The following is an 11,568-nucleotide window of genomic DNA, read 5'->3' as shown; positions in this document are numbered from 1 at the left end:
AAATGCATTTCAGTTAAAAGTTCTTGGATTTTTTTTTTTCTAGGGAGGGTTTGGTTTTCTTCCTACTGTGAAGAAATGCCAATGTTCACGGGTTTTGTATCCACCCAGAGTCAAACATTAAAAATTTTCCAGGGACTTAGAGTATGAATTCTTGAAGATTATTTAAGGTTTATAATAGGCATAGTCCTTAAAAAGATATCAATTGTACGGTCTCCAGGAGAAAAATAAACAACAACAAAAAAACAGTTCAGATGACAAGAAATCATCTGTTGAAAATAAAAATTAAAACCGAAAGACATCTCCAAGCAAACGTTTTCCTTCCTATCCCCACTACTTCACGATGTTTTAGAATTTGCTATCAAGATAGATCCTCCATAGAGCTTCCTTCATTACTGATGTCTCTGAAATCCTTATTCAGTACCTTCGAAGTTTATTATTATTTTTTGACATTAAATGCATTGTTTAAAATCTTACAGTAATTGTTTGGGTTTTTTTTTTCCCCACTATGGTTTACCTGAGCAGTCATTCAACATACAGTTTGGATTGCAATGGAAGAAAACCAAATTATGTGTCCACATCGACATCCTCACGTTAATCACCTCTTGCATCGTGGCCACGAAGAGTCTTCTCAAATAATAAGGTCGTAGAAATACTTACAAGTTTCTCAGAAAAGCGTGTCTTAACTGCAAGTGTATCTCTCGGTGCTGGGCGGGTGGGCTTTCCAGTCTGTCAGTGATACTGGCTGGCTGCTTGGGATTTCAGGAGAACTGTCAGGTTTAGCCATTTTTGCAACAGCAATATTAAAAAAAAAAAAAGCAAAAGTAAGGAAAAAAAAAAAGAAGCTATAATTCCAAAGATACAGATTTCTTGTTCTGAAATAAGAGGTTCATTGTCTTTTCTCTTTTTAATTATTATTAATAATTATTTTAATCTGAACACGAAAAAAAAAGTTCTGAAACTTTTGAGTTGCTGCTTCTCCATTTTTAATCCATTAACTGGTGGTCTTCAATTTGTTGATCACTTTTTTCTCTTTGACCCTTCTGTTTTGGAACCAGATTGTGACCTGTCTCTCTGATAGATTTGTAGTCGCAGATATCCTCCTCCGTTTGTCTTTGGTTATGAATTTATTTGTAGCGTATTCCCTTTCGAGTTCTTTTAACTGGACCTTTGTGTAAGGCACTCGTTTCTTTCTCCCACGTCTGTACGAGTTCGCGTCCGAGGGATGCGAAACGACGTCTGGAATAGAAAAACCACGCAGGGAAGCGTTAGAAAACAGCTCGAACAGCTTAGGACATCTACAAGAGGTGCAGGGCTGAGAGTTACAGCGCAGTCCCTGCCTGTCCCGCTCCAGCCCGGCTGCTAAAGCCCGGCTTAGCCTCCGGGGTTTCCGCTGCCTGGCCGCCGCAGGCAGCTTTCAGGCACGGGAGAGCTCGCTGCTGTCAGACAGACAGTCACGGCCACAGACTCGAGGGAGAACCGCGCGGGGCTGCAGCCATTGCCCTAGGCTGCGTGCTCCGGCACTTACGGGAAATAGTACCGCAGCCCTCTCTGCGGCCCTTTTCAGCTGTTTCCTCTCCCGGTGCCGGCAGCAGGGCCGGGCGGGCTAGGCGGGATGCGCCGTGAGCCTGTGGGGGGCAGGGGGCGGCACCGGGGCCTCTCCAGCGGAGCCGGGGCATGTGCGAGATGGGGCCGCGGATAGCGGGAGGGGCGGGGAAGGGTCAGCACGGGGATAATCCCGGAGCCCCGCCGGCGGAATACCCAGGAGGAGTGAGTGGGGGAAGAAGAGAAGGGGGGTGGAAGTTGCAGGGGAGCCATGCAGGTGTATTACCCGGGAGGGTGGATTTCCAGAGGTGAGGCGGCTGGGTCTGCTCCTTGGGGCAGTACACTTGCCCATTCCACCCATTGGTGATGGCCCAAGGCTGATAGCTGTCCATGGGGAGCAGGGGGTCGTGGCGCGGCTCGCCGGGGCCGCCGATGGCGGGCACCACAGGCATATCCAAATAGCCGGGCACCGGCTGGTAGGGCCCGGCGGCGTAGCCCTGGTAGAAGGCGAACTCCTTGGCCCGCGACGTGAACTCCTCGCCGGAGACCGAAGTGTCCATGTACTTGTCGGCGAAAGTGGAGGCGGGCTGGGCGCAGGATTTGATGGCGTTGTGGTGGGTCATGCGGCAGGGGTAGTAGCCGCTGCCGAAGTAGCCATAGGGTAGCGCGGCGCCGGAGGAGCTCTGCACGGCGGCCGAGCAGGGGCTGCACTGCTTGACAGCGGGCTCAGCCATGCCGGCGGCGGGGGCCTCGCTGGAGGTGTAGGCAGCGGAGCTGGGGGCGGCCAGGGGCGCGGGGTGAGCCATCAGGTTGCGGCAGGGGTTGGCCGCCGCCGCCGCCGCGAAGTTGCTGCCGGCGTGAAACCCGTCCATGTTCTTATTGATCTCATCCAGGCTGTTGTCGTAGAGGAACATGACGGGCTCGATCCAGCGGGGGTGGAGGAGCACGGAGGCTGTCATAGCCCGCTCCGCATTGAGACTAGTGGCTCTTTTTTAAAAGCCCCAAAGACTGAAAAAAGAGATACTGAATCTGCGGGACTTGACCAAGGCTGACGCGCCAGTGTCGCGCCAGGCCGGCCCTCATTGGGCCGCGCTCCCCCACGTGATATGCAAAGCAGCTGATAAACATCTGAAGGAATAAAGTGGAGATAATTAAATAACGCCATAACAGCGCAGGGCCGGGTCCCGGCACGGGGGCGCGGGCACGGGCAGGGGGGCGGGCACGGCGAGGTCCTGCTGCAGCGCGGGGCGCGGGTGCGGCGGGGGGAGGAGAGGTGGGGGGGGACCGCCCGTCAGCCCTCTCCCTCCCTTCTTCCTCCTTCCTCCCTCCGGCCCTCCCACCCTCCCTCGCTCTCTCCCCTCGCCACCGATGAGTGAGCATTTTGGCCCCGTTGTTGCCTGCGGCACGCTCCTGAAGGTGCGGGACTACCCCGGCACCCCGCCGGATTTCTCCCCCGCGCAGCTTATCCCCACCCCGAGGGCCGCGGGAGCCCCGGAGTCCTCCCCTCATATACCGGGAAGGGGGCCGAGCCGCACCACTCCGACCTCCCCGGCCTGAACCGGTGCCTCTGCCCGGAGATGGCTGACGGGCTCCCGGGCCGTTCCCCGGGCCGCATGCCGGGACAGATAAGGCTCTGGAAACAGAGCCTCAGGGTCCTTTCCGGGTGTTTTCCTCCTTCCTTCCCGCCCGTCGAAAGCCCAAGACCCATCTCGCTCCTCTTGCCACAAAGCCTCAGAAGTCAGATAAGAGGAACAGATCAGGAAATCACGAATTTATGTATTATTATCCTTTAGGACGCGCTCGGGGAGCGGGAGGGTTAACTGGATCTCCATCGCCACTCTGCTGTATTATTCGTTGCTGTAATAATAAAACCCGGGGCCTACAATTCAGCTTGAATCTTTCTTGGCTATAAAATACCATGTCGGCTTGTACAGTGCGCGCACGGTCCCACGGCGCTTTTTCGTGCTGGGAAAAATATGGTTTATTGGCTGAAAATTATTCTTCTTCAAGCTCTTACCTCTCTGCAGGCGAAAGCTAAAAAAAAAAAAAACAAATCCCAAACAAACCCACAAACTTACAATTGCTTTCCCTTTTCGTGATAAATGTTACAATCTTTCATAGGGCGAAATAATTTCAATTTTTAATATTATCCCACTCCCACCGGCGCAGATGCATTTCCCGTCTTCATTTGCGTACAGCCTTGAACTTTAAACCCTCCATCACTGAGCTATCAATAAACTTGACCTAAACCAGCGTTCATCTCGTCGTTAACAGCTCTCAGCCTTCTCGCATGTGGACAAAACAGCCCCAAATACTCCCATCCTGAAAACTAATTCTATTCCCCCACACACACACAATTGCATGTTGCTTTGTTTTGCGCCTGACAGCTCGGCGTATTTATTATCCTATTGTGCTTCCCATTGACGTTGTCGCATTGTTTTGCCCGCATGGCTACAAGCGCAGAGCAATCCCGGGACGTACATTGTTACCGAGCAGGCTTTTCCTTGCCTAGCGCAGAGCTCCCAGTCATGAGAAGTAGCCCTTTGGCGCCCATGGAGTTTTGTTTTATTTTTTTTTTCAAGGTGCTTTTTCCAATGAGTTGGGATACCTGGAGTCGCTGTCATTCCCCTGCTAATTTGGCACCGGTTTAGCCCTTTTTTCCTTCGTTGTAGCCAATAAAGAGTTCCCATCCTGACTTTGCATACACTTTTCCGCATTCTTCCTCATGGCCAAAAGCAAATATTTATTCCCTGCATATTTCTCCTTTTTTTTTTTGAGGCTCCAGTTTTGAAACCTGTGGATTCCCCAGGCCAGACATTGCTTGGCTGGCATGAACTGGGTCGGTTTGTTTCTCTCTGTTACGCTCGAGGCTGCTTCTGAAAATCGAGTTGCAAAGGGGGGGGGGGGGGGGGGGCGGGGGGCACTAAGTGGTAAAGGAAGGCAGCGTTGTTTTACATACGGGTTAGACACGGCTAGAGGCCAAGGTCAAGTTGAAAGTTGCAGTCTAGCCAATGTGAGAACTGTCATTCACAGCCCTAAAATCTGTCTGATTTGTTAAAAAACGGGTAGCCATGAGAATATTAATCTCCACATCTCTCCCCCTCCCCAGTTCGGCCCCCCTTTGTAAACTCCTCTCCTTCAGCCGCGGAGCTCTTCTCCCTCATCTGACTCTGCTTTCCAAGAGACTTTCCATGAGCAAGGAGAAGCCGTGTAGAACTGTAGCTTTCAGCCCCGGTGCAAACTGCACAAGTGGTAGAGGACTGGGGGGCCGACGAGGGGGGTACAGGGAGAGCATCCGATCTACTGAGTTTTAGTGGTTGTTTTTTTGTTTTGTTTACCCACTTGGGGCTGTTCCAGCCTTGTGTGCGAAAGGGAGAAGGAAGATTAGATTAAAGAGCTTTTCTTTTCTCCCTTCCCTGCGTCTCTCCCTCGCTCTAGAGCTCAATTTGATCATTTGGGAAGAGGGCCATGCTTTTCATGGTGATAAGAGCAATGATACGACTGTCCCTATCCCGTTTGCCATGGGGGGGGGGGGGGGGAGTCAGGCAATGAGACCGTTTCCTCAGAAGAGGCAAAATGGCATCTACAGGGAGCGTATGCAGCAGCAGTATAACAGTTATTGTCGGATGCGGAACTTTACGCCTTTGTTTTGCTTTTAGAATTTGACTGACTTTTAATAAATTCTTGACACCAAGAGAGGAGAAAAGCCTCGTCAACTACTTTAGATTTCAGATGACCACCCCCCCAGTAAGTTTTCATTCCCCAGCTATAATTCCTTCCTGCCTTAAAGGGTATTTACCATTAAATATTAGAAAAGAACGGTGAGGGCTGAAGGCATCGAGCAGAACAGATGTTCTTCGAAAATCATGGACCCTGTATTAAACACCAGGGATAAAAATATGCCCGAGACAACCCCCGCCTTGCACATATACCGTTCCCTACCGATTGTGGAAGAGCTTTTATTTTTTGCAACTTAAGTCTTAGGATGCGCTGGATAAATTAACCAAAAGGCAGAAAGAGTTTATTGATTGATTTGGCCGTGCTCCACAAACGCTTCATTTTGGGACATTAACTTGATAATTGAATGCTTCCATGCATGCAACCGACAGACCAATCGAAGCTGCTGCTTCTGCTTCTTGTTCTTGTCCTTTTCTTTTTTTTTTCTTCCCCTTTTTCGTCCGAAATAAAGTTAGGATATAGCAAATAGAAACGTATGGTAGAGTCTCAACATTTTTTCCAAGAGATCTGATGCAAACTTCCGAACTGCTTTGCATTTATATAGCGTATAAAACATCTTGGAGAGAAATACATCTGTTAAAACGTTTCCTTCAAAACGGCTATTAATTCCTTAGGGAGCAAGGGGATGAACAACCATGATCAGCAGGAGGATTTTAGAAGGTACTGAATCCTTTTGGAGCCTGGCAATTTCTCACTGATTTTCCTATTCGGCGGCAGCCCCACCTCGTAGTGCACGGCCATACCCATCTCAGGTACTACAAAAAGCTTTAGTGGCGTTTTCTTCCCTTGGCTGCCCTGAGAGTGGTCGGATGTGTTTGACCCACTTCGCAGGTGTGAGGGTGGAATTTTGCCCTTACAAGTGTTTTGAATCAGGTCATTGTGTATTCCTGGCACCGTAAAGCCAAAGATAGTCTTGGCATGGTGAGGGCTGCGGGATTTCGGCCTTAAACGAGAGCATATAAATAATTTGTAAATCTCCCCATGCGATAGGAATATGGCCACTTACTTTCCTAAAGAGGCCTTAAAATTTCGCTTTCCTTAGAGAAACAAAAAGTGTTTTCAGCTAAATATCAGCTTTTGCAAATACGGAGTTTGTCGACAGAGCATATAGAAGGTTTAGGGGTTTTATTTTTCCAAGCCAGCCTTTGTGTGGTGACACCCCCATCCACCCTCCGGAGCCCTTCCACGGAAATGCCCGGCTGAGGGGAATTCTCATTTCTTGTAGGATAATCGCAATCGTACAAATAGAGCAGAAAAACTATCGCCCAAATAAATCCACTCTTATTTTTCCATCCCCTGCTTAGAGCTAATTAATGAGCATTAAGTGAGGGGAAAATCGTGGCTGATTGCTGCAAATATATGTTTGTGACAGAGCTAAATCCCCCTAAACCCGCTAAAAGGTCTTAGCTGATAATGGAGGAGCTAAACGGTAATCTTGGTCACTACTAATAATCTCGGTCCTGCAGAGCCCAGGAGTCTTGGAAGACGCGGAGTGAAGTGATAGCAGGAGCAAGAACCTTAATCGAACTTGATTTTCATGAGCAAATGAAATTTACCTGCCAGAAGGTTAATTTGGAGCAGTACAGTCACAGATGTTTTCTTCCACAATTTCTAAAGCAACAAGGATGGAGATAAACATTCCTGCCTCCGTTTTAAAGACACTTTGTATTTCAGGATATTCATGTGTTTCTAATGGAAGTAAGCAGCTTTACGAGCGGGGTTTGCAGGACATCTTAACTCTCTCCCTCCCACTGCGTGCTAAGGGGGGGGGGGGGTGCTTAGATAATTACAAAATAAGAAGCATTTGCAAAAGCAAATACGGAAGGAGAAGAGTCCGAGAAGATTTCCGAAGGCGTCTCAAAAATCCTCAGGAGCACATCAGGTACGGACCTACCTATTTCAGTCCACCCCAGCTTCCAGACAGCGCTTTCTGTAAATGAGGTGTGCTCGAAAATAACGTAATTGCTTTCACCAGAAGTGTGGGACACGGACTGGTCTTTATGGAGCCAGGTCTCAGCAGATCGCTTCACTCCGTGCTATATTTTTTCTCTGTTTCAGCTCTAGAAAATACGCTGGAGGTACTTCACATGATTAAAGTGAAAACGGGAATGATCCTGATCTCTGTCTCACGGTCAAGGTCTTTTTTCCTGCTTTTTTTTCCGGGGAAGGTTGGGGGGGGAAGTGTTGTTTTACATTTTTATCCTGTAATTTTTTCACAAGCGCATTTCCAGGGAGGGTGTGATAGCTTTCTGTTTATATTTGGCCGGTGAAAGCAACAGAAGACTGGCGTTACGCGGTGGTAGGCAGCAGAAAATATTTTACTTAAACTGTCGTGTAAATGTGGCGATGAGGAGAAGCCCTCGCGGGCTCCCTGTCAGCTGCAGGCTGCCTCAATGCAGTGATAAAGTCCTCCCTACAACTTACATTAATTTTGCCATGTAAACTGAGGAGGATTTCTTCGCCAACAGCTCTGTCCGCCAGCACAAATGGTGCAGAGAATATTTTTGTTTTACTCTTAGTCAATTCTGATAAGCGAGGAGGCCAGGCTGGCCGTGCAAGTGGCCACTGGAGTGGTTTATCAATCAGGTCGGTTAAATCTTCCAGGTAAAAATATTCTTGTATGAATGTGTAGTAGCAACAGATAACAAAAAAATACTCAAGTTAATATTCCTTGATTTTGTTGGGTCTATCCTCCGATTTTCAGGATTTAGCTTTTTGAGAGTAAATTAATTTCTTGCCTTATCTACCACAAGGTCAAAATTTCTGGTGGGGAAAAAAATAAAAGAAAATAAAGGCAGGGTACAGTGAACTGCAATAACATATCCTCTCTATTTCTGTTGGGAGCTTGTAATAATTGCTACCACATGATCACATGGTGTATTGTTGCAGCCTGATTACAATTAAACTTATCCCTCCACCTTTTTCATTAGGGGAAAAAAAAAAAATTCTTCCTGAGCTTCAGGCCCATTTTGTGCTGTTTTATTTCCCTTTGAAAAGCTGTCGGAGAGAAGCCGAAGTTGCTCTTTCCTTTACAAAGCAAGAGAAAGAGTATCCAAACCGCCCTTTTCACCACAACTTCCCTGTAATAGCGTGACATTTACATAGCGTTCGAGCAGGAGGGCTCAGGGGCAGGGGTGGACTTCGCTGATTTCTCCGAGATGCAGGGTCTTTATTATTATTATTATTATTATTATTATTATTATTATTATTATTATTATTATTATTGTTGTTGTTGTTATTATTATTATTATTATTTTTCCACGTTGAGTCCCGAGCCGTATCTTCACCTAGGGAAACAATGAGGCTCCCAGAGCTAAAGACGCCTGTGCGCAGTATCTACAGAAAGAAAGGAAAGAGGGGGAAGAAAAAAAAATCATACAGGAAACATTGGACATGTTTGCCTTCACTGGAAGACAGCTGTTTGAGTACATTCTCCAAGAGGGTTTTTTGGTTCCCTTTTCAGAAGTGGTTTTAGTGATTAAAACATTGACTTGATGGAGGTAGTTTATCTCTAGTGTCTGGGTCTGTCTAACAGCTCTTTTTCCTCACTTCTCCAGCCCTTTGCTCAGATGAGACTGTACATAACTGGGGCTCTAAATCGCGTCAGCCTTAATTTGTATCTAAAGAGATATGGGGACTCACCGCGAGGACAGGAGGGGAGGCTGACTTTAGCTGGAAGGTACCTGAACCACGAGTGGGGATCATCCTACTGAGAGGACATAAAAAATCCCAAAGCCAAACCACGCTGCATCTGGCAGCTCCCTGCAACTCTGCCAAAGGTGGTGTGGAGAGGAGCAGGAATGGCTGCGGAAGAAGCCCCATGGCTGATATCCCCTGCCCCGCTGGCTCCTTCAGCAGGCCGTGCGCTGTGGGGCTGGTCCGCGGGGCTCCCTGCCCGCCGCCTGGCATGATACCGGGCTGCCTGCCCACCAGTTCGGGAAGGGACTTCCACCGGGATGGGCAGCCGCTTCGAGGCACACATGTGCTGGGAGACCCGGCCGGGTGCCGGCTCCGACCCAAGGGACCTCGCCACGGCTCCTTCTAACTCCCGGGCACAGACGGGGCTCGATTTTGGGTGTTTCGGGGTTTTCCCTCTGTACATTTAATCCACCTCTTTGGGTTTTTTGGCGGCAGGCAGTGGGTGAGAAGGAAGGTGAGTTGTCGTGGGGGAGCGCGCACCCAGGCAGGCAACGGGCGCGCACACCTGAGACGTGCCCCATGTCTCCTAGCCCTGGCTGTAGGGTATGCTTGTGACCACACACATGCCTCTCGCCTCGCCACACGTTGAGTTCATCCCCTTGCCGAGGGTCGTGCTGGAGCAAGGAGGGCTGCAGGGGAGAGTGGGGCGCCCCTCGGCCCCGGGATGGGGTTCCCATTGGCCCTCTCCCATCCCCAGGGTCATCCCACCTCTGGCTTGGTGAGAGCCTCCTTCCCGCACGGGTGGGACTCTGCGGGGACAACCCTGGGGACACGCTTCACGAGGAGAGCCTCACCATCTGCACGGATCAGCGATCAGTTTCGGGCAGAAAGAAGCAGCTGGACTCGGCTGAGTCCTCAGCACTGCTTAAATGCCCTTCATCCATGTCGTGGGTGCTCTCAGTACCAGCCACCTCCCAGCAGAAAGTTACTCGATACTGTGATACGATCCCGTGTTCTCCAATTAGCTTTACATTTCACCAAGCACACACATTTCTGTTAAAAATTTATTTGGTAAAAAAATCCAGTAAAATCGGGGTCTAGAAAATGCATTCTAGCGCCTAGGGTCCATTTCTCAGGTACATGTAATACGTGCTGTCTTTAATAACAAGAGACATTTGCTACTCTTCATGTCAGATGGAACTAATGTCTTTCCATCCATACCGTGAACACATTCTCTAAATAGGAATTATACAGTATTTTCCTTTAAACATAACACCAACCAAATGCAGACTAGCTGATAACTTGCATCTCTGGGTAAGCATATTGTTCCCTTCATTTTTGCTGAATCATGCATTTTTCCAAAAAGCTTTTTGTATTTTATGTCTTCTTTAGATAAGCACTTACATATGTGGCCCTGTTGAAGGCTAAATCCCATTCTTACATACGCGACAGCTGACTGTACTTCTAAGACGTTATTTACTCTGGGCTCAGCTTAAAGTGGTGCGTTTGAGGCTGGTAGTTCATCAGGAAAGGCGGGAGCAGAGTCGGTCCAGAATTAACCCGCACTCAGCGCACTCCCGCAGCTCCCATCTGCCCATGTTTGGGCTTAGACCTTCTCATCTGGGATATGGACTCCATCTGCCCGAGCACACCGAACTGGGGGTCCTTGAAGGTGACGGTCAGCTGGATCCCGGACAACACCTGGCATTGAGAGCCTGTGTCTCTCCGCTCACCTAGGAGCGGGTGTGGATGAGAGGGCGCAGGCTCTTCCATCCTGTCCACGGGTGAGAGGCAGGGGGAAAGAGAAAGAGCAGAGACAGCCTCAGCCCAGAAAAAGCAGCCCTGCTGCAGTGCTGGGAGCCTTCTGAGAGAGAAACCCGGGGAGAGGGATCCAGGCTGGTGCCAAGGAGCTGAAGTGGAGCTCAGGGCACACGCCAAGGTTCCCACGCTCAGAAGACAATTCGCAACATCCCGGGAGCCAAAGTATATTTAGTTCAATAATGGCACGGAGAAAAGGGAGTGTTTTCACAGCAACCTCTCTGATATAAGAAATAATGAGCTGCGAAACAATGAAGGTTAGCCTCTAGTCGGGCATGCCCCTTGCTCTCCCGGAGCAGATACCTAAGGGAAGAAATTCCCCCGGCCACTTGCACGCAACCCGGGGCCGCCTTCCTGCAGATGTGGCTGCCCTGGTGCCAGCTAATGAGTATCCCTGCTCCGAGCAGCTTCCTCCCCATTGTGAAGAAGATACTCTCTGCTGTCAGTAATTACTAATTGTCATCCACTTTCATAAGACCGTATTTCTTTGCAATTTCTCTTGCTGAGTGCGGGGACTATGTCAAATCATCTGTCATCTCCCGGTGCAGCCCGCTGCCAGCCCGCCCCCCTAAAAAGAAAACAAAAGAAATAAAAGAAGAAAACCACAGCTGAATGTAACCTAAAGCAACATCTCGTAGGTAGTGTTGCAAGAGAAACGTAAAGGCTCGAGTTTCTTTGCTCAGCAGAAGCAAAGAAACACAAAGATCCGCTGGACACCGGTTTCTCCCTGTTCTCAGGTCAACACATTCTCAGTCCTGGGGCTCTATCTGGAGAAATCCAGACCGGAGCGTGGACACGGATCCAGGCTGAAACCTGCGTGCAAAGCCAGTA

At 49.2% G+C, this 11,568-nt stretch overlaps 1 protein-coding gene across 1 annotated transcript; it reads right to left on the bottom strand.

Moving 5' to 3' along the window:
• Positions 1–921: 921 nt before the first annotated feature.
• HOXA13 (homeobox A13) lies at positions 922–2,601 on the bottom strand. The gene is made up of 2 exons (XM_057413270.1): positions 1,829–2,601; positions 922–1,236 (listed from the first exon to the last, which is right to left on the bottom strand). Exons 1-2 carry the CDS (start codon positions 2,499–2,501, stop codon positions 992–994), a joined length of 918 nt encoding a protein of 305 aa, XP_057269253.1. The 5' UTR covers positions 2,502–2,601; the 3' UTR covers positions 922–991.
• Positions 2,602–11,568: the final 8,967 nt, after the last annotated feature.

The sequence above is a fragment of the Pezoporus wallicus genome, unplaced genomic scaffold, assembly GCF_028554395.1.
Source record: "Pezoporus wallicus isolate ANWC-B61680 ecotype Strahan unplaced genomic scaffold, APGP_CSIRO_Pwel_v1 contig_13539, whole genome shotgun sequence".
In the NCBI taxonomy this organism is placed as follows: domain Eukaryota; kingdom Metazoa; phylum Chordata; class Aves; order Psittaciformes; family Psittacidae; genus Pezoporus; species Pezoporus wallicus.
The sequence above is the reverse complement of the archived record's forward strand: the minus strand, read 5'-3'. Positions and strand labels throughout refer to the sequence as shown.